We start from the raw sequence: 24,477 nt of genomic DNA, 5'->3' as shown, positions 1-24,477 counted from the left end.
CATTAGGCCACGACTTCCCTTGATCATACGAAACTATTTGTGGAAATCAACAACAATACCCACTACCCGGGCTACTGCCTCTGCACTTTCTACAAAACCAGGCTGAATGATGAGAGCAGAGCATCGTTGTCCAGAGATGGTCCTTGGGGGTATTTTGCCACCTTTGTGGAGTGGGTGCTGGTGACCTGTGGATGTCCTGGCTGGTGTCCCACAGCCTGCAGGGCGTCCGGGATCCGGACCAGTGTCCCCACCTCCATAACCGGGCACTTATCCACAAAATGTCCCAGATCCCCGCAACGCTAGCAGGCCGGCCCAGGCCGCCCTAGTGACAGGAAGTGGGTCAGGGGATTGGCATGGGGAAGCAGCAGAAGGCTCCTCGCTCCCCTCTCAAGACAAAGGGTCGGCCCGCTTCGGTCAGTTCCAGCAACCGGAAGCGCTGACGGTGTTGCTCGGGGCTGAGGCCGACCCTCTGGAGGATGGCTCTTCTAAGGTCGGCATAGACCAGGAGGTTCGGGACGGGCAGTTGTTGTGCAGCCTTCTGGGCCTCCCCCGACAGCAGTGGGATCACCCGGACGGGCCAGCTGTCCATCGGCCACCCACATGCCTCAGCCGTTGTGGGTGAGAGGAACCCACATGAGGAACGCCTTTGGGTCATAGGTTGGCCCCATCTTCGCGAGAGGCATGTGGGGGGTGGCGCCGGCACTGGGGGAGGCTGACCTCATCCAACCCTCCCGGTCCAGCAAGCTCCGGACCAGCTCGCGGTCCTCCTGCTGGGCCTGCATCATGGCCTGGAACCGGTGTTCATGGTCATCCCGCAGATCCAGCAGGACTTTGTGGTGGGGTGGTGTTGGTGCAGTGGATAAGATGCATGCCTTTGGTGTGAGAGACCCAGGTTCGAATCCACTGTGAGACACCAATGTGTCCCTGAGCAAGACACTTAACCTCTAGTTGCTCCAGAGGTGTGCAACCTCTGACATATATAGCAATTGTAAATCGCTTTGGATAAAAGCGTCAGCTAAATGAATGAATAAATGTAATGTAATGTTCCTGATGCAGGCCTGCGAGCGATGTTTTGATGTCCGCAAACGGCGATCCCGATGGTCCTGACAGGGTCTGCATGGCAGAATCTCTCTCTCGTTCTCCGTCGGTCCTTAGCCGGCTTAAATGCCTTTTACCCACGCCAATCACTGTAACGAGACCCAGGTGTTAATCGTCTTTCACCTGATCCACTTACCACCGCTCGTCTCCTCACTTGCTCTTCCGTTGCAAACCTCGCTAAACCACGCCTCCCCCGCCACAAAGACAAATCTTAATTATTACAAACATAGGTGGAGTTTTACTGAGACTGTCTATTTTCTCGTCATTGATAATGCTGATGTTGTATGGAAAAAAAATGTGTTTTTATTAAAACATCTCTTCAGGTTGGCAGGGAATAATGAAGGTCTGTAAATACTCAGTAGTTGTGTTTATTCTGTCAGACATGGTGGGATGACATGATGACATGACCAGAGGCAAAATTTCCAGTTTTCCATTCTCTCTTTCCACTCTGACACCTACTGTATCATGAGTCTGACAGGTGAGTCAATATTACAGCAACTAGTGTTGATGTCCGGATATTGACCACAATGAATATAGTCTGATTTCATCAGGTAATAACAGTGTGGACAGTCAAAACTACAGATTGAAATCACAAAAAAGTCAGTGCCTGTTGGTAGACAAATCTGCCCACAAACAGCTGGATGGCACAATTTACTGTTTCTAATAGTAAAGGAGCAACAGCCGCAGTCCTTCAAGTTAACAGCCAATTAAAGGAGGATCTTTCCAGCTGCTGGGAATCTTTAAAAAACATCCCATACGAATCCTGCTGCTGAAGATTAAAAGTGGATAAGCTGTCAGAGTGTCTCATACACCAGTAGAACAGTTACGCTGAAACATAGCAGGGTCATAAATAAAACCCAAACACAGAAAAAACACCAACTACAAGGACAGAAAATAAAAATAAAATACACTTCGTTTTTTTGTAAAAGCACATGGAAAAAAGTAGATGCTGCCTGGAATGGAAGAAAAGCAAGAAATGGATTAATGATGTAATTCTTATTGGATATAAAATACACTCCATTTCAAAGCATCCACATTCTGTTATATGTGATTAGCACAATAAATTCACTTACCTAACTTTTCTGTGTGATGTTACCGCAATTTTCTTAACAGCTTAAAAGTGCACATTGTAATGGAACAAAATAATAAAATTGCTTTTAAAACAAATGAAAGATAAATTTAAAAAAGTTAAGAAATGGTTTTCAGTGGTTTAAATATTTTAAATAAATAATTGTATTAATTAATTAAAATTTAAAAAATACAAATTATTTATCATGCAAGTATGTTTTATAATATATAATGTTTTGCTTTTTTTTGTGGAAATATTATTTTAGGTAACACTTTATGTTGATGGGTCCACAACATGCAACATACTGACTTCAGTATAAAAAACTTTGTAGCTTATTCTACTAACCCTAAACCTAACCTGACAGTCAACTCTGAGAGTTAGTAGACATGTAGTTGCAAATTAATAAGAATTAGTTGACATGTAGTTGTAAACTTATAGTTAGTAGAATGTCTAAAATGGACTATCAAAATAAAGTGTTACCTTATTCTAGAAAATTCTGCCGACAGACCTTGTAAGCTTTATAACAACCAATCAAATTAATCAAATTATTAAGGTTTTTAAATAAATAAATAAATAACCTTCAGCAAATCATACATTTCTTTAAAACCTTATTTCTTAAGAACCAACAGATTGAAAACAGCACAAATTCCCTGTAGTGTCCTTGTTGTGTCACACTATTGCAGACCATCATCGCTGTGGCAAAGCATCATGGGAATTCCTTGATGGACTCATAATGAGCATTATAGAGAGAATGCTGTTAATACACACCCTTCTCAAGAGTAAACTCCATTTGATTTGGTATAATAGCTTATGAAATGCATATCTTCCATTATCGTTAATTATTCACCACTCATTTTCTTGCCATAATTGTTTTCTATTGCTTTTGTCTGTTTGTTCAACGTGTCAGAGATGTTGTGTTGGACAATCATAAAATCAAATGGAAATATGATTCCTATTCAAAACTAGCAGACAATGCGTATTAATGGCTGAATCAACCAAATTTATTCACCATTAGTCTACAAGTACAGATTAGAAAACACACACACACACACACACACACACACATTACTGTACACATTTGTGTCGTCAGATATACTTTGGGTGGGTTGATTATGCTAGAAAATGTCTGAACGGAATCAATGAATGCAAAAAGCAACCCAAAACCCACAAAGCTAACTCACTGTTTAATTGCAGCTAACCGAGCGTATTTACAAATCACCTACACAGAATGAAACACTGTCACAGGTGCACTAAAAACTCAGTGACCGGCGTATCGTAGAAGAAACTCCGAAACCAAACAGAGATAACCCAGCTAACAAAGATACGTTCCAGGAATGTTTTGCTAACATTGCTATTAAGTTTTACAAATTTTATTTCTGAACATTCTCTAAATGTCGAGTGTATTTACCTATTTTTAAAATCTTTGTTTCTTGGTTATGCAAACATTTCAGGAACATTCCATTTTAGAATTTTGCAAACATTATGGGAACATTACTTCTGAATATTTGCTGACGTTCTAAAGTAGAATTTAAAAAAAAAACTTTAGATGTGTTTAGGGGGAAAAATTACGCTTTTATAATACATTTTGAGAACATTATTAACTCTTTCCCCGCTAGCATTTGTAAAAAAAATTCCCAGTCACCTCCAGCGATTTTGATAATTTTTACAAAAATTTGATGGCCTCCAGTATATTTTGCTGTATGAATATTTAAATATGCAATACAACAAAATAAAGATCAGAGCCTCTACTTTAAAAAAAAAACTGTTTTATTGTAGCTTAAAGCATTCTTTTTTATCAACACTTGAATATAGGTAGGTTTCATAAAAATTCATAATTCTGCGCAAAAAGGAGAGAAAATCGCATTTTTATCAAAAACTGTGCATCTCTTTACATAAGAGATCATTCGTTTCTCTGTCTTGTTCACGTGTGTTATTGTTGGGGAGGTTTTGTACTCGTTCAGAAGATGTGTAATAGCGCCCCCGAGTGTATAACAGTGAAAACACAAAAAGCCGTAAAAACTCGTCTTTGGCGGGGTAGCGTTGTCTTCTGAATCACGAGATAACTCGTCAATGGCGGGGAATGAGTTAAAGACTTAATTTTCTATTCAAAAGTAACATTTAAAAAACATTATACAAAGAACAGACAAATATCCAGATAACTTTGAATGAACATTCTATAAAGGTTACTGGAAGAAGAACAACAAAATTAGGTTAATATAGCTTAGTTTGAAGAAAACTGGGGAAACATTATTTTTTTTTTATTTTGCCAACGTTATGAGAATGACAAAAAAATAAATAAAATAATAACAATAATAAAACAGATAATCTAGCCAAAATATTTTCAGGATTTTGAAAACACCAGATAACTTTAAACAAATGTTCAAGTAACGTTTCTGATAGAACGTTTGTTCATAACTTTTCCAGAATGTTCGCTAAAGTTCTAAAAACGATCCCTGTTAGCTGGGAATGTGACAAATGAAAGTAAAACAAAGTTTTTCATTTATTGTGCTTTTAAACCCTTTCCCCACTTCGTTATCGAAACGGGACGTGTTTTGAAAAGAGGCACTCTCTAAAGTGCTTACACCAGTTTATATTCAACCGCTATCACTATTGTTTAGGACTCAAGTTAGAAATCATAAATCTATATAGGTTCCGATTTACTGCATGTATAAAGTCAGTGCAGGTTTCACAGCAGTTCTGGAAAAATAGTTTCAGGTTTCTAGTATGGCGTCCATGCGCGAAGCCCTTGCGTTTGCTCTACGTGTGAGACGAAAGTCTAGATCCTTCCCAAGCCGACCCGGAACTGATGGAGTGGAAAGCTTGCGCTGGAAGCAGGAATGGGCCAAGGTGGGACGCTTAAAAAAAGAAACCTGTTGAAGTGGGCCGCCGCGGATTCCTCCAGCTGGATTGTTTGTTGACATCATTCGCTCTCCCGCCTCCCGCCCTCTCAGACAGTTACTTCAGTCTTACTGGCGGTTCTGTACTGATGATGGTGATGTCCGGGGATGTACTGCAGGTGGTCCACTGTATGCATGCGGCGGTTGGCGAACGCCTGCCTTTTGTTGCCCGCCTGTGCGCTTTCAACAGTCAGTGTGTTGTAGGACTCATTGCTGCTGCTGGGGTGCGAATGCATCTTCATCATTTTGTAGTGCCGGTCCATGACCGGTGTGGTCGGCATGAACATGTCCGTGTGCGATAGCGCCCGTGACATGGCCTTCTCACGGAAATTGGAGCGCCGCAGGGAGAGCATCTTATCCGGCGAGAGCAGCGGGTCCTGGGAGTGCAGTCGCTCGGCTGACAGCAGCTGCTCCTCAGAGAGGATACGCCCGTGGTACGGGGACAGACCGCCGGCACCGCCGCTATATGATGACAGGCCGTAGTCCCGATGTGGTTTGGAGTGGGCGGGTGAGAGCACATGGTCCTGGGACATGGCACGCTGCACGCGTTTTGGCTTCTGGCGCTGCGACGGTGGATCCACGTTCAGCTTGATCATGTGCGTCTGCAGGTTGCCGCCGCGATGCGTCGGATCAGGCAAATGGTGCTTGCGGATGTAATACTCGTCGTCCTTGTCACCTGAGGAAGAGAGCAGAGCAGTGCTGTTAACGGTAAAAGAAAACGATTGAAAAAACATTTACGCATCTTATTTTTTACTTGTCTCTTTTTAGTTTAGATAAATCTGAAGTCTGTTTAAACTAATACTGAACTGAAAAAGAGTGAACAAATTTACCATTGTATTCAAAATTATAAAACACAACAAAAACAATCAAAAGATATATATTGAAAAACATTCACATTACTTGAAGTAAACTGAAACTTAACTAAAATTAACATTTATTTTGTTTCCAAGGGCAAACTACTCAAACGCAAACTATTGAAAAAAACATCTATGTTATTTGAATTGGTTAACTAATTAGTTATGTGATTAGTTAATTGAAGTTAAATGGAAACAATTTAAAGCAAAACTTAAATTAAAAAAATTAGTAATACATTACTTACTAAAACAAAGTTATAGTTAGTTGTAATAAATAAATAAAGATAGTTAATAAATTATTAACTATTAAATGATTAAAGTTAGTTAATAAGTTAGTTTCCAAGGCATTGTTTAAACTGAAATTTTAAATAATTAAAGTACAAATAAAAAAAATGATAAAAGATTGATGTTAAATAAAAAAAAAATCAAATTTCAAACATTTAGAGATTTTGTTTTAAGCTTATGTATTAAAATGACTACAACTAAAAACAAAAATCATCACAGGAATTAATTAGACATTGAAAACAAACACACAACCATATATATATACTTGTGTGTGTGTGTGTATACATACAATATATATATATATATATAATACTTTATTAAGGATACTAAAATAGCTGTATCAGTCACAAAAGCGGAAAACAAACAGAACAAACTCTGATTGATAAGAACAAAAACTCTGTCCTAAGTTTGAATTTCATGACTTGGAGAAAAAAAGTAAGACTGATGTGAAAGCTACAGGTCCAGAAACGATTTTGCTGATGTAAAATACAGCACTAAACTGTGTTTTTATGTCTGTTTCCTCACTTGTTCAGTTTTTATTGCTCTGTTTATCTTTTCCTTGTTTTTCTCAACAATGGCACAGGAAACACAGAGTCGGAGTTGATGCAGCTATGATGAGTCCCTCTGGATCTGAGTGTGTGTGGGACGTGTTGAGTGTGTTGAGGAGCAGATGAACTCAAGAATAGGGCATTTCTCCGGAGATGCTGCAATGTTTTTGTTTGTTTGTTTTTTTACTTTACTTACTCATGAAGCAGTAGGTGTTTGGGATGATTGTCGGACTGCATGAGATGTGCTTTATACTTAATTTCAGTTCAAATCAGTACACACACAAACCATTATGACATTTCCTAACACAAAACAAACCACTTTGATTTAAAGTGTGATTAAAGCCGTGGTTGTTTAATTACTACAAATTTGACCAAATATATAATATTAAAATAAATAAAAACTAAATTACTACTGTGATATTTCACTGTAAAATAGAAAATGGGTTATTGAAGCATAATAATAAGAATGTAAAGAAAATAATAATTAGATTTTATATATTTATTTCTAAATAAAACATTAAACAAAATAAAATAGCACAACTAATTATTATTATGAAATTATTTTTGGTATCATATTATATATTATATAAGTAGCTTCCCCAAAACTGACCAGAAAATTTTCTTTCTGAGCAGCAGTGGACAGAGACTGCAGCTGCAGATGAATGTGTTTGTGAGCAGCTATTGATTCGCTGCTTGACTGTTTATCTTGGAGTTAATAGACAGGATCTGATAGCTGGCCAGCTGCTGGAGTTCAGAATTACCATCTCTGACAGCGCAGGCGGCCCAACACGCTCAAAGGCCGAGTGTGCCGATGTGAGGGCATGACATTAGACGTGAAAAGGTCAGGCGGACGGTCACGCCGGACCCCAGAGCTCAATTATCTGCTTTAGATCAGTGTACAGTAATGCAATCTTATGCCACAGACGCACAATATGAGCTACTGGCCTTCCAGGATGAAGTGTGCTGGACGTCCCATCACACGAGGAGCAAGAGTGCTAAGCTCTCAGGTCAGCTGCATTATGAGCCAAAGAAAGCAACTCTTATTTATTATGTTAAATATCTCTTTATTTATTTGTTTATTTATTTATTTAATGTTTATTCCTAACCAGACAGCCTATAAAATTATAAATTAAGTGTTTTTTTTTTGTTTTGTTTTTTGTTAAAGCTGACTTTGCATATGAATCCTGTAGAGCCTGAGATATGGACAAAAATTTGTCAAGTAATGAAATCTGATTAATTCTGATTTTACATTTTGCATTTATGTTTTCCACAAAATGTGTAAAAAAAAAAAGAAGAAAAAAAAGTAAGAAAAACACAGTTTATGGCTCACACACACACACACATATATATATATGTGTTTTTTTTTTTTTTTTTTTTTTTTTATCATTGTCAAAAGTCTGGATTGTGAAAGAAAAGTCTCAATTACTATTTTATTTAGTTTTATCCCATAATTTGGTGTAGAAACTGATATTTATATGGTCAAAAAAGTAAGATGAAATCCTGATAGTTTGCACATCAATGATCTTTATAACAGAAACATAAAATAATATAAATACCAGTCACCGCTCTGTTTGAGCCAATAAAATGTCTTAGTAAGATGATACTTAAATGCTTAGTTTGATGATCAATACTCTGTGGTTTAATGTCATGATGTTTGAGAGATAATAAATCTTCTTCAAAAGACGAGATGTGAGATGTTTTAGGGGCTTGTGAAGATCTTTCCTCCATAAGGAACAGTGAACGTAAAGCTTCTGGAAGCTAACGCACCTCAAAAGCCCGATGATCAGATTTGATGCATTATAACATGATTTTTCTTAAAAATGATGTCTGGATAATCAAGTAAACTTCAAGCCGATTCAGTCCAGCAAGTATTAATATTGAAATATTAGTATAGTACTGTAAGTTATAAGTGATGCTATGAATAAGACTACAGAAGGCATGTAGTAGATTGTGTTTGACAGGTTTTTCAAAGTTTTGATCATGTTGATAATTTAGAAATGTGTGTATCAAATATGTAACAGTAGTGTTTAAAGGGTTAATCCTTTAAAATAACATGTTATCTCTCTCTCTCTCTGCTCAGCGAGCCTTCTCCCTATTAAAACCCTGAGTAATTGTTCTCCATTACGGTTCATTACTTTCAGGTCTGCCTCTGGTCGACTCACAGCAGGTGAAGCCCTAAATTACTCAAACAGCACTACAAACAGCCCTCGTGATTTAAGACACCAGAAGCACCATTATTTTAACATCCCGCAGTACCGACAATGCACATTTACGCTCCAACATGTCTGTGACTGTTCATGTCTGTCTCTTTTTGTGGTTTTTATTCTCTGTCATTTGTGCTAAGTTTGTTTTTGAGATCAGTGTCCTTTTGAAGCTTCATTATTGATTTCTCTTGGTTTTCAATCTTGTCATTTTCTTCATCCGGCTCAGCACTATGTTAACGCAGCATGTCAATACTTCCATGTTTAATTTATCCTGCCCTATTGTATTTAATGAAAGCCGGTCAGCTGGTCATTTTTCTATTTAGCAGGTGCTTTTATCCGCAGTGCATGCATTATAGTCACAGTCCCTGTGGAGGCAAGCGTCCTGTGCAAGGACACTGAAGTGACAGCAGATCACGCAAACTTTCTAATTTAAGACACAATCTACTAGGGGTCAGTTTGAAGAGTTCATTTGCAAAAACAGATAACTCCGTTTTTAACAATTTTCAAAAAATGTTTTTTCATTATGCATCTCAATTAAACATTGCAGTTGGGTTACAAACAAATAAACTCTTTGTATGTATTTTTTTCATATATTTTTCACGTCTCTTCAGCTTATCGAGGCTGCATTTATTTGATAAGAAATACAGTAAAAACCGTAATATTGTGAAATGTGACTATATTTTTACGATCAAAGCTGAATTTTCAGCATCATTACTTCAGTCTTCAGTGTCACATGGTTCTTCAGAAATAATTCTGATATACTGATTTGATGCTCAAGGAACATTTCTGATTATTATCAATGTTGAAATCAATATCTTTGATGAATAGAAAGTTCAAAAGAACAGGATTTATGTGAAACAGAACATTTCTGTATGATTATAAATGTCTTTACTATCACTTTAGTTCAAGTTCACTGTATTTTTGATCAAATGATTGCAAGCCTTGGTGAGCAGAAGAGACATCTTTCACTGTTGCAAATCCATCCAATGCAATTCTTGCGTAATTTATCATGTGAATTCTGCACATGAATGTATAAAAATGAATCTCTCTGTCTCTTATATAGGGTGGATAATAACGAAGGGAGGAGTATGCACCCAAGTCTGCTTTCATGGCCATCTCGTAGGACGGTGGGAGGTGCGTGAGGTTCTGGAAGGACCGGGAGAACGACAGGTCATACGGCTCTGTCTGGGATGTCAGGATGTTGTTCATTCTTGGCTTCTCTGCAGGGCAGAAATGAAAAAAAGAGGCAGAGAGAGAGAGAGAGAGAGAGAGAGAGAGAGAGATGAAACACATCCCATATAAGAGAAAGCAGTTCCAGCTCTGTGTATGCAGGCCTCCATGGCATCTGTCTAAAAGTGTGTGTGTGCTGGAATCATTTTTTGAAGACTTGTTTAATGAGGGTGAGTGTTGGTGAGCTCAGCCAATAAAACACTTGTTGGGAATGTCGTTCCCTCATGGGACTATGAACTGCCAGGCCTGGGATTTGCAGGCTATTTTCAAAGGCTTGTGTTGACTTGTATATATGACATTTCATAGGAACAAATATACCAGACCACATATACACTGCAAAAAATTATTTTCTTCCACAGTGTTTTTGTTTTGTTTACTAGTAAAAAACTGTCCTGTAGGAGTAGTTCACCCCCATAAATTGATTTGCTGAAAATGTCTTCACCCTTAGGTCATCCAAGATTCATCATATTTGGCGAAATGTATCATTACATCACTTGCTCAGCAATGGATCCTTTACAGTGAATGGGTGCTGTCAGAATGACATTTCTCATTTCTACAACTCATTTATGTCTTGGATGGCCTGAAGGTGAGCACATTTTCAGCAAATGTTCATTTTTGGGCGAAGCTAAATTCGTATCAGACTATCAAAATTAAATGGCTTCATGTTTAAATCAAAAACAAATGTCTTCCAATGGGGCAGGGCTGTGTTACATTTTTTTTGCTCATAGCACTGGTGCTACAGAGGTTGAAAGTGTTGAAGCACAGGCCAAACAGTTGTAGCACAAATATTAAACGTGTGTTTAATACTTTGTTTAATGTTTAATCATGTTCAACAGGCACTGATGTTCCATACAGAGCACAGAAAATACAAACCATCACAAAAATTGTCTTCAGACTAAGTTTTTTCTTTGTTAAAAACGGAAGGGCACAGAAACATAAGACCTACTAGACCTCATCAAAATATTAAATAAAAAAATTGTTTTAATTGTTATTATTTTTTAGAAAAATGTTTTTAGAAAATAAGACTGTTTGGTTACCCATAAAATATCTTCTTTTGTGAAAGAATTTAATAGAGGTTTGGGACAGCATGTGAGTGGGTAAATAATGAAGTGAATTTAATTTGTGGGTGAGCTATCCCTTTAATGACAAACGGCAGCATGTTTAGTTCGGTCACTTTAAGAGCTGCACGCATCCGTTTTTCTCTCAACTGTTTATTTTCATTTTAGACATGACCAACTGTGTTTATATCTAAAACTTTTGTGTTTTTGACATTATTAGATTCAAAATCAATCCGACAAGTAAGACAACTTAGTCAAGCAATCAGGTGCTGTTTTAGTGTGCGCGCTTCACGTGTATGTTCTCAGAAAAAGCGCACATCATAACAGAATGTGAATGAAATGCTTAACCGGCTTTAAAGCAGATGCATATAATGTAGTTTTGTGATTGCTCCGTGTGCGTAACTTTACTGCTGAGTTAACACTAATGTGAATGCATTGTACAGAGTATTGAGATGGCGCCAGAACTGCAGCTGTAGCACGATACTACAACATTTCTTCAAAAGCAGATTGTGGAGACATTTTAATTGTCCACAATCAAAATTATAACATTTTGTACAGCATTTTTCAGAAAACAAGATAAGTAATTTCACATTTTAAGTAGACGTATCTTGATTTAAAGGATATTTGCACTGAACAACAAGACAAAACAATAAGATTAAAATATTTTTTTGCAGTATAAAGACCAACACAGAGAGTGTAAATGTATAGAGGTAAGCACAGAGAGACTGCACACAAACATAGACCAACACAGAGAGAGACCGCACCCTACATTCACAGACATCAAAGAATTGAGAAATCATACACATGTACAACATGTGTACTGCTTACCGTAATACTCTATTCGGTGTCCTAACAAACCCAAGTAAGAAAAACAAAATCAGTAACTTTCTTTTGCATGCTTTTGATTCACGGTGTCACATATTGCTGGATTATTCTGCGTCAACCAAATTCAGAAACATCGAGCCTGTCCTCCAACAAAAAACAACCATATAGGTTGTTTGTGCAAGCACCTTATTACGACCTATATTTACGTTTTAAAAGTTAAGCGGCATCTAGCGGCTTAAAAATAATGACAGTATCGTGTTGCATCTGTCGTACTGAAATGACGTAAAACGCCATTACCAATCAAAACATTGGTCATTATTCGTTCGAATGACCACACCTAACCCCACCCCCGAAACCTAATCCTCACAGAAATCATGCTAAATTATGATTTATTGAGCATATACATTTTCGTACACATCCGTTCTCTGGGATCGAACCCATGATAGCATGATTACATATCAAGGTATAGCACAATAATCCTACCAACTGAGCTACACGAAACGCAAATCAGAGTGCAAATAAAATAGTACAAAACATTAATATGAAAACAACCTTTTGCCGATAGGGGACAAACGACCTATACGAGCGTATTGGTTGGAGGACAGGTTGGAAACATCCCTAGCAAATTTTATTTTATTTTTGTTCCTGAAGAATGACAAACATAAATAGTAGTGAAAGCCAAAATATTAAACGTCATAGATTAATTTTCATTGTGTAATCCATAATTTTGTAGGCAGTGTTCAAAATGACAATTTTGTCAAATACGATAAGTATAAGCGAAATCAAAAGTGACCCACATTTGATTTGAAATTTAACAATTTGCCCATGGAGATAAACTGAGATCCCCATATCTATGGGATTAAACCTTAGAGGACCTTAAAAATGAAGATACCAAGAGAAAAGTTTGTTATTAACCAAAATCTAAAAGCTTATTGAGATATCTTTAATACTTCTTGAGTTACAGGCATGCAAACTTTGGAAAAATTTGGCTCCAAATCTCAGGTAAAACTTGTAATGTTGACTGCCCTCTATAAAATAGTGGATTTCTCACTAAATATTCATCCATGGCATTTGATAGTTTGCCTTTCTTTTAATGGAAGTTTTTTTTTTCACTAGAAAGTTTTAGCCAGGGACCTTTGGTGGAGCTGACAAAGCATATTATTAATGGAGTGAGCTGATATCAACGTTTCAGTGATATCTAGCACACAAGAAGTTTGATTTAATTGAGTGCATAAGCTAATAGCATTGCCTTTTCACCGCGAGAGATGTGACCAATGTGTGCTTATGCTCTGAAAAGCTTTTTCACTCAAAATCAAATTTAGGAAGACGATATAAAGTCGGAATAAATACAAGTGTGGCTTTTCACAGTCGGCAAACTGTGCAGATCCGATTAGCATACTGTTTTGTTACACAATCCTCCATTTACAGGCTAAGCTTTTAATTTCCTGTCAAGAGGCAGTTTTGTTTTTGTCAAAACCCTGCTTTTTTCATCCCAATCAAATTTTGGGTGTAAGGCGTCTCTGATCTCGAGGGCTGTCGGGGAGTTAAGCATCTTGAGTAATGGAGATTATCAGAGCTCATCTGATGCGGCTAATTACGAAAATCTTTGCTGGAGATCAAATCTAGCTCCATTAATTACTCCAATCTGATATGAAACACCACGCTCTTCACCCTTCAAACCATCTGGATGTGGAAGACGCTGATAGTATCAAGATGTCGTCACAAATCAATTAAACTCTGAGCGGCTTTTGAGCGTCAGTTTCATACTACAGACGAAATGAAAGATCGGGATTTACAGGAAACCAGGATATCGAACAACTCACCGATTTTGGGTGTGTGTGACCCGGAGAGATCCAGATGGCTGGTGTAGTCGTGTGGATGGTTATCTGTCAAAAGAAAACCAAGGAAAAACTGGTGTGGTTTAATGTATTCCATACCAATCAATCAGCGTGACAGATTCGGTGCCATCTTTACACGAAAACGCAGCATTCCAGACACTTTGTCTGACCGGCAGATGCTGCTGGAAGACAGTGTGTCTGTGTTTACATTAGAAAACATCTGTACAGCAACCCGAAAGACGAGCAGAAATCCCCCGAGACGTCTCAGGAACACGCACAGAAAAGTTTTAGAGAGCAAAACAAGATCAAATCAACAAGTACACTTTAATAACTGCAGCTTTAAGCCTTTAAACAAATAAAGAAAAACTAATAAAAGCGATATTGCTCCATTTCTGCTAGACATCAGCGTTTACTCTTGAAACTGAAATTAAACACTATATGATCTCAGGGATACAGGGTTCATGCAAGGACTGCCGGAAAACAACAGATTTGTACGTTTTCTGAGAAAAGATATGAGTGTTGCTTATACAACTCGTAAAAAGTTTTCAAAATAAGTCTTTTCTGCTCAGCAAAGCAGAATTCGTTTAATTAAAAATAAAGCAAAAACAGTAAAATTGTTTTCTGTGAATATATTGTAAAATGTAATTTATTGCTGTGATCAAAGCTGAATTTTGTTTATTCATTTCGAAAACAGTTCTTTTAGATTCTTGACAATACTACGTAATTTAAATGTGATTAGTGATTGTGATCAAATAGATGCAGCCTTGGTGAGCACAAAAGACTTATTAATTATTCAAACATTTCTGTGCTGCAAGATAAGTAACACATTTCAATATTTTGGCTTGTTTTGTTCAATTCATTAACCCCAAGTACAAGTCACAGCAATAGTCATTGACACAGCAATCACTCTTAATGATCAGCCACAGCTGTGTTGTAATTGTAAATCAATTGATATTCATATTTACTCAGTGTCTTAACGTTCAGAGGTTTGGAATTACGCTTATGAGTTTCCAAAGACGTGTCTAGGGGTTTTATATAGCGTTTTGCATTCAGTAGACAAATAAAGTCTGTGTTAAATGTGACACGGGGATACTTCAGTATCATTTACACAATTATATCTCATTAGCAAACGACACCGCTGATAACAACAGAATGAAAACCCAGTGTTAATATGTGATTAACACCAGCGCTTTTGACCGGCTACAACGCAGTCGCAATCAACACTGACACGTTTTCTGTTTACAATGATCTTAGCATGAAATAAGTTGGTAAACAACAATTTCGCTCTAAAAAAAGGTTTTCTTCTCTCTCTGGACGTCCTGAGACACAAAGCAGAAAAACATGTCGTGTTTGGTGCTTTCAAGCCATCACAGAGTTGTTCGCTGTCTTCTGCAGTGTGGATTTGAGGGCCAAAGTGAAACAGACAAGCACAGATGATTAGGTGCAGAAAACACAGTCCAATTACATGAAGCAATGCTGTATGCTAGACCGCAGGACCGCTAGCTGCTGTCCCACTCAACCGGCCAGCTTTGATCAAGGGACCAATTATCCCGTCTGCACTTCGCAACTTAAATGAACTTGTTTGGTGCTTTCAAACAAAAGAAACAGCTTTCCTCGGCTTCACACGGACAAGCGCTTTGCAGCCTCACTACATAAACCAAACCCGCTTTTCATCAGGACTGACAGTGAGGAGAGAGTTTGAAAGAAGAAATATCTCTGCCGCGGATATAAAAGAGCTTTGCATGACGCCTGAAAACTGTTTCCTGAATGCAGCGTTTGTTAAAACGCTTGGAGCGTGTTTCATGTTTCATTGCAGGTACATGCAGAGACGGGATCAATTAGCTTCAAATGGCGATCCCAAACAACTTCAGCTCAGTGTTGACAGAACAACAACACATGCTGTCAAACCCCAGCAGTCCCTCACAGTTTTAGGCCTTTCAAGGGTTTCTGGATAACACACATCAAACACAGAACAACAGGGACTGTCCACTTGATTTTGCAAGCATTTTTTCCTACTGATTTTCTCTGTAACAATATAGCAAAACATTTTTCAATAAAGAGTTGTAAATGTTGAGACACACTAACTAAAATCCCTTTATGAAGCAAACAGAATAGGAAAATTGTAAAACTCTTAACTAAAATCCCATGAAGAATGGCAGATCATCAAAAAAAGGTAGAATGTAGAACATTGACTTTTAGCCATTCTAAACTTTTGAAACTTATTTTCATTGCAAAACACTGGCATGCAAACACGCTAACGGTCAAAGGTTTGAAATAATGACACATTTTCAATACTTTTATTCTGCAAGGATGCATTGAATTGATCAAGTGACAGAAAAGACATTTAAGATGTTATAAAATATTTCTATTTTTCAAATGAATGTTCAAATGTTTCAAATGTTCTTTTGAAAAAAATACAAAGCAGAACAGCTGTTTTCAACATTTCTTATAATCAGAAATGGTTCTTGAGCAGCAAATCAATATATTAGAATGATTTGTGAAGGATCATGTGACATTGAAGACTGGAGTAATGATGCTGAAAATTCAGCACTGCATCACAGAAATAAATTACATTTGATAATATATTTGAATCGAAAACATTTGTTATAAATTATCATAATATTTTAGATTTTTTGCTGTATTTACTGTTATTACGATCAAATAAATGCAGCCTTGGTAAACAGAAGAGACTTTTCTCAAAAACATAAAAAATAATAATAATAATTTCAAAGTTTTGACCATTATATCAATTCCTGAATTGGATTTCAATTAAAATTGAGGTAGCATAATGCAGAATTGAAATTCATAAAAATAAATTAATGTAACTGTCCTTTTAAACCAGAAAAGCAAAGTTTGTAAAGATAGAGAGACAGATATTCAATCTGTGCTGAATTTCTGTGAAAGGCAATCTAATAAACTCATTTTCTAGTCATTACCAAGTAACTTCCTGCGCATTATCACACTAATGAATCAAAAGTGTGCCAATTTACCAGATCTGAGTGTAGTTTTATCCTGGGAATTTGCCAATTAAAAAATAAATGAGTAAATGAATTAAAAAGTAATAATTAAAAAGGCCTATATGGTAGGCCTATATGGTAGGCCTGTCTATAAATATTTTGTTGTTGTTCTGTTTTTAGATGCTGAATAATCAAATCATGGCTTAGGATTTTTGATCATTTAGTGACATAAAAAAATAAATAAATAAAAAAACCTGTTGCATGATGACACATTCTTGACCAATGTTATAGCACATTAAAAAAAATACATAAAATTACTTGACATTTAAAGCAGGAGTTCCCCTCCACCAGACACCAATTACAAAATGTGCTCTTGTACATGACATATACTATGCCTTCAAGTGAACCATTCTTTGAATTAACATTTTTTGATGAAGTTTCCCAGGCCTGGTGTCAAAAGGAAATGTCAAAGAGCCCCTCAAGCGCTGGAAGTTATTTCTACATCCTCTTCTCTCCTAAACAGAGGCTGTTTGCCGACAGAAGTCACAACCCCTGCCCTCTAATTCAGTTATGCGAGACACACACCGCTAGGTCAGATTCACAGGGGTGTGAATTCATTATACAATCATGCTGAGAAATGAGAATTAGCATTTTAATTTCAAAACTTTTACAGTAGAATCCCGACTGCAGAAGAGGGTTAACAGATGCTTTATTTGCCAATGCATAATTTGATAAATACTGCTTAAAGAAATAGTTCACCCCAAAATAAAAAAATTGCAGAAAATGCACTCACCTTCAGGCCATCCAAGATGAAGAGGAGTTTGTTTCTTCATCAGAACAGATTTGGAGACATGTAGCATTACATCACTCATCAATAAATCCTCTGCAGTGAATGGGTGCCGTCAAAATGAGAGTAAAAAAACATCACAATAATCCACAAGTAATCCACACCACTCCAGTCCATCAGTTAATGTCTTTGAGAGGTGAAAAGCTGTGTGTTTGTAAAACACAAATCCATATTCAAGATTTATTTATTTTTTTTTCATTTTAAACTGTCATTTCAGTTCATAATATGAGTCAATAATTCATAATATCTCTTCCTCTGGTGAAAAAGTAAATCTCCTTTTTTCCTCTCACATCCAATCCACTGACATATTTGTTTCTATAATACTTGTTTTGGTCTGTTTCGGCTTTTAAAGAGTGCTTGATCTATTCATATTTCTCTCTTGATTCAGACAAGATGACTTTTTCACTGGAGAAAGCATTATTACGAATAGAGGACTCGTATTTTAACCAGAAGCAACGGTTTACTGTTAAATTACCGTAATGATGGATTTATTTCCTACAAACATGCAGTTTTTTCACTTCACAAGACATTAGCAGATGGACTGGAGTGGTGTGGATTACTTGTGGATTATTGTAATGTTTTCATCAGCTGTTTGGACTCTCATTCTGATGGCACCCATTCACTGCAGATTATTCACCGCAGAGGCGATATAATGCTACATTTCTCCAAATCTGATGAAAAACTAATTCATCTATATCTTTGATGACCCGAGGAGTCAATTTCAGACAAATTGTAATTTTTAGCATCATAAAAGTAGTCAGTAATACTTGTGCACTACAATACAAGTTCTCTGAAATCATTTAATTGTTTTGTCTGAGAAACAGAAGCACATTTCTCTCTCATATGACGGAGCTGGAAAAGAACAGCATCTCCTTTTGTGAAAATACAAGTTTGGAAAGATATGGGATTGAAACTACTCCTTTAATAAAACATACAGTGGTGCTGCATATATTAAATATATGTGACATGAATTGTGTGAATAACTCACTGAATTCAATCAAGCACATAAATGAATGTGGACCTAGAAAAAGGCAGTTATCCAACAGACAGTGACAATATTCCCAAAGGCTGGAACAAAGCACTTTCTGAAGTGTCCTGTGTGCGGCAGACACTTAAAAACCTGCTGGTGGATGTTAATCAAACACTGAGAGATCTCAGGGCGGCTACTGCAGAAACACACTCCTGCTGACCTGATTAACATGAGCAGCGCTTCTGGGGAATTTATTCATCTCAATAAAACACATCTTTTTGCATAAAGAAAAAGAAAATGTTTTAGGACCACCAAGTATTTCACCACTGAAAATACATTAAAAAAAAAACAAATATAATTTTATGCTGAACAAGACAATAATTTACATAAACAAATACACAAAATAATAATAAAAAAAATCAACAAGATAAATAAAATTACAATAACAAAAACTGTCACTATCAGGGTTATTAGCATTACTAAAATGTAAAAACAAAATAAGCATTACTAAAATTTTACATTTAAATATTAAATGCAATAAAATAAACATTAGCTGTGTTTTATATAAATAAAATAATATATAAAATACTTATTTTTCTAATTTCAGCTAGTTTTAAATTGAAATACTAAATTAACTATAAGTACATGAACTTAAACTATAAATGCTAAAACAGAAAACAAAAAAACTAAAAATCTATTCAAAATATTAACAAAAACTACAATATTGTAGCAATGATACTAAAATAACACTTGTCAAATTCCAAAATACAAAAAAAAGAAGAGAAAAAAAAAACGTAAAGTTTTTCATTTCCTTAACACCAAACTTCTTTTTATATATGTATTTATCTGTTTAATTTTAGAGTGAAATATGGACATGTTTTTCACCAGGATTGCCCATATGTTTGAGCATATGTGTCTGTCTTGATGCTAAGATGTTCTGGGTGTTTGCCAGACGCTTCTGAGTGGCTTTTAGTGTGTTGCTTTGAGGTTTCTAGATGGTCTCGAGTGAAAAGTGCCCTCCGTTCATGAGTCTCCGTGATATTCTTGTCTCTAAATTTGGCTTGAGTCCCTCCTTCAATGCAAATCACCAGTATGCTCTTCTACCAAGGACAAAAACTGAATCAGATTGTTCATAAAATGAATGGCACGTCAGAATTTATATTCATCTCACAAACACAGCAGGACGAGGAAAGATCTCTTAACTTCACATTGACACAGGAGCAGCAGCTGTCTGCAGCTTTAAGAGCAATAGTTAAAGCGCAGAGCTCACATCCAGGCCGCTTTCTAAATCTAGTGCCCTACATTGAGTGGTCTGCAAGGGGAACGGGCCATTTCACAGCTCTCAGCTGGCAACGGGGATCAAACTGCTCTGCACGGCTCTGCAGGCCTTTCAGACGAGCTCTAATTTCTGTCCGTAACAGATGGAGGAATCAACACACTTTCAAGTCAACAGCAAATCAAAATCGACCCCGTTTACTTTCTTAATGTGCATTCCTGGTCACACCATGCACAGTTCATCAGCATGCAGTTTAAGAGAGAAAAACATTCACGTGATAATCTTATATCATCATGTAATACTGTGCTCTGTACCGGAAACCACTTTTATTTACAAGATCATATTTTTCAAACCAAGCAGTCCAACAGCCAAACTCAATTCCTGTATGTAATGCCCACTTTTGACAACGCAATCAATTCCTGACGGATAAAATCAAGTCTTGTCCTACATTCATTCTAGCTGAATTTCCTTTTTCACTCTGAAAAATTTATTTTTTTCTTGTTATTTCTATAAAGGATATGCGCTTTTGATACTAATATACTTAAGAACGAAAGAAAGAAAGAAAGAAAGAAAGAAAGAAAATCACACAAAACCACTTTAACTTTAATAATTAATATTTCTGAACAGCAATACAATATATAATACATGCTACCATTCAAAAATTGTGGTCAGTAAAATTGGTTTTTGAAGGAAGTCACTTTTGCTCACCAGAGGTTCATTTAATTTTGACCAAAAATACAGTAAAATTTTGAAATATTTTTACAATTTAAAATAACTTTTTTTCTATGTGTTAAATGTTCAAATGTAATTTATTCCTTTGATCAAGCTGTATTTTCAGCATCATTACTCCAGTCTTCAGTGTCACATGATCCTTCAGAAATCATTATAATATGCTGATTTGCTGCTCAATAAATGTTCCTGGTTATTATTAGTGTTGAAAACAGTTCAAAAAGTTAAGCATTTATTTGAAATATAAATCTTTTATAACATTATAAAATGTCTTTACTGTTAATTTTAGTCAATTTAATGCATCCTCACAGAATAAAAGTATTAATTCCTTAAACAAAAACCCTTACCGACCCCAAACTGTTGAAGGCTAAGTACAGAAATGCATTTTATGAACCTCTATAGTACAGCATAATTCATATTCCACAGCGATACAGGCTGTGAAGCGAGACTAAGCTCTGTTTCAGCTGTGTTATCCGTCATTGGCAGGTCGTGGCGTGCTGGAGCTGGGATCCGGCTCTCATTGCCTTGCTTGTAGAGATAAGCACAGATTTAATTGATGTCTTCCTCAATTTGAAAGAAGTAACATCATTCAAAACTGTGTTTATCTCTACGCAGTGATTCGTCCGACCGCCGGGGTGCAGCGTGAGGCGACGTGACATGACGTCCTCGAGGAGCTTGAGGAGCTGAGATTGAGTCTCAGTGCAGGAGAAACAACACATGATGTACAAAACAAAGCAAAACAGTCAAATATGCTTCACAGGATACTTGATTTGCAGCCTTTTAAATACTGTGAATATTACAGGGATTTTAAAGAAACGGTACACCCAAAAATGTACATTTGTTGAAAATGTTCTTAATCTCAGGTCATTCAAGATGTGGATGAGTTTGTTTCTTCATCAGATTTGTACGGCACCCAGAGGAAATATTGCTGAGCAATTGATGTAATGCTACATTTCTACAAATCTGAGGACACGTTCAGCTAATTTTTATTTTTGGGTAAACCTTTCTTTAATGCACATTTTTAGCCACATACAACAAGTTCATCTCAACAGGCGTTTCACATTTCAAAAGTGAACTCGAGAAATTTCCATGGCTGTCTTCACAGTAAAAAAAATTATATATATATATATATATATATATATATATATATAATAAACAAAACAAAGATGATTAGAGTATGTTTTACAAGAAAAGAATATTTCAGTATTTTGTTGCTTGCCACACCTTTGTAATTATTTGAAAAATTTACTAGGGATTCCCAAGTGAAAACTCTTTCTACACCAATGTCTTTTTCAGTGCACATCAGATCTCACTCTTTCATTCAACCAGAGTGTGTCTCTTAAAACGCTTGGCACGCAGAGCCACAAACTCAATCTTGTTCCCTCAGCCCTGCTGCTACTGGAAAAAAAATAAATAAATGGTCAAAAGATTGCAAACCAAGTGAATGAAACTCTCCGGCAGCAGGGAATGATAAACTACTTTAATTCGGTGTGGCTTAATCAAAACTTTCCAAACCGCCACAACAAGCTTCCCACTCGGTTAACGGTGTGTAACGGCATGAGGATACAAAAAAACGTAAAGTGGATTATTTTCACGAATTCTCATTGGCACTAATTTTGTTTGATTAATTGTTTTGCATGTTTCCTCCCAATTAGGCTGGTGTTTGCGGCACGAGGCTGCAGAGAATAGGCACGAAATATAAACTGCTCTAATGAGGGAGAAATGTCAGGCTTTGTGAAGACGCCACAAACTGGAAAATTGCACCACAGATCTGTAAATGACTTGGCAATTATGGATTGCCTTTGACTGCGTACTGACATTTCATTGACTAGACTTGAATGCATAATTTGCATGCTTACATGAGGCTGTTGTTTATTCTGTGATAATCACACGAAACCTGCCAGGAACGTCAGGCTCTCAGGAATACTTTGCTCTGATTGTGTACAATAATATTTGTGCATAACGCTGCTAGAATACAGTACTGCTCAAAAGTTTAGTTTTTAAGTCTCTTCTGTTCATCAAGGCTGCACTTATTTGATTTAAAATATAGTAAAAACAGTACAATTGTGAAATAGGATTACAATTTAAAATAACTGTTGTCTATTGTAATATATTTTAAAATAAAATGTATTCATGTGATGCAAAGCTGAATTTTCAGCATCATTACTAGAGCTTTCAGATGCTAGCAACATGCTAAGAGATACGAGCAACATGGCACATTGAACATGTTAAATCACGCTAGTAATATGCTAAAACATGCTAGCAACCTTTTAAAATATCCTAACAAAGTGCTAAACCATGCTATATGCTAGTGAAGTGTTACATCATTTTAACATGCTAAATTATGTAAACTTAAATCAAGGTAGCAAAATGCTAAATAATGCTATCAACAAAATAAAACATGCTAGCAGAGTGCCAAATCATGTTTGAAACATATACTCACAATGTGTTAACTTATTCTAGTCACATGCTAAAATATGCTTACAATGTGCTTAAACAGGTTAGCAATATCCTAGAAATGCTATACCATGATAAATCATGCTAGCAACATGTTAAAATAAGTTAGCAGTGTTAACTCATGCTAGTAAGTTTCTGACAACTCATTAAAAGATGCAAACAAAGTGCTAAATATTGATCAATTATGGTAGCAAAATAATAAATCATGCTATCAGCAAAGTAAAAGATGCTAACAGAGTGCCAAATCATGTTCTAAACAGACTAGCAATGTGTTAAATCATGCTAGAAACATGCTAACAACATGATAAATCATACTAGTAGTATGTTAAAACATGTTAACAATGTGGTAAATCATGCCATCAGTATGCTAAATCATGTTAACAAAATACTGAAACATACTATCAAACTATCAAACCATGCCAGCAGCATGGCAAAACATACTGAGACTAAAAACTGTGTGCCAAATCATGTTAGAAACACACTAGCAATGCGTTAAATCATGCTAGCAACATGTTAAATTGTGCTGGCAAAATGCTCAAATATTTTAGCTACACAGATGTAGTGTTAAATCATGCTAGCAACATTTTATTGGTTTTCTCTTACTTTTCAGACAAGACTTTGTCAGGCCAACATGAAAATGTTAAAAGTTTCTAAAAAAAAATTAAAGGCCGCCACAGAAGAGCTAAAAATCTCTCACATTTAGACCAGATTCAAAAAATCTCACACCACATTGGTCACTCAATTGATCCATACTAATCCAAATCAATCAAAGTATGTTTGATGGCATCACTGGGGCAACATTTGTGGTCTAGAGATGAACACACATGAGTGACTGCTGTCGCTATCAAATATTGATCAAACAATCATTGAAACATCCAGAAAAAAACACTGGCAAGCAAACCAACAGCATTCACATCAATAAACCGCAATCAACACCAGTTAGTCCAGAGTTCAAGGAGTCACGCAAAGAAAGTCTGACGGCTTGGACGACTCGGGGAATAAACTAACTCAGCTCTGTTCTGGAAGACCTCGCAGGATTTAACCTAGTTTGTAAATGTAACACCTTCCACCCTGGAGCTTTATGACAAAAGAGTAAGATGTGTCATTGCTGTCAAGACACTTAATAATTAGTCATCAGGTCCTTCTGATGAGGCTCGAGCTCGTGACGCTTCTGCAAACAGGGATCTGTATGTGTGAGAAAGACAAAGGAAAGTTGTTTTCTGATTCAGTCCACCTCCGATCCATTTGTTCTTTTATTTTATGCCAACACAAGTCCACTTCCTGATGGGCTGCTGTCACCGACCGCACAGTCTCCCTCATTATTTACTGTAATCA

The 24,477-nt window shown here is 36.6% G+C and overlaps 1 protein-coding gene across 2 annotated transcripts in view; it reads right to left on the bottom strand.

Moving 5' to 3' along the window:
- Positions 1-4,519: 4,519 nt before the first annotated feature.
- Positions 4,520-24,477, bottom strand: part of LOC132152846 (protein shisa-6-like) — a 95,408-nt gene continuing 75,450 nt past the window's right edge. Inside the window, exons 7-10 of one of the 2 annotated variants that reach the window (XM_059561776.1) lie at positions 13,892-13,954; positions 12,072-12,092; positions 10,050-10,175; positions 4,520-5,740 (exon numbers count right to left, since the gene is read on the bottom strand). In XM_059561776.1, the coding sequence (XP_059417759.1) occupies positions 5,115-5,740; positions 10,050-10,175; positions 12,072-12,092; positions 13,892-13,954 (836 nt within the window). In that variant the 3' untranslated portion in view covers positions 4,520-5,114. The remainder of the gene's footprint in view (positions 5,741-10,049; positions 10,176-12,071; positions 12,093-13,891; positions 13,955-24,477) is intronic. The other variant, XM_059561783.1, reaches the window with a different exon arrangement.

The sequence above is a fragment of the Carassius carassius genome, chromosome 1 (genome assembly GCF_963082965.1).
Source record: "Carassius carassius chromosome 1, fCarCar2.1, whole genome shotgun sequence".
Classification (NCBI taxonomy): Eukaryota; Metazoa; Chordata; class Actinopteri; order Cypriniformes; family Cyprinidae; genus Carassius; species Carassius carassius.
This window is presented reverse-complemented; position numbering and strand designations above follow the sequence as displayed.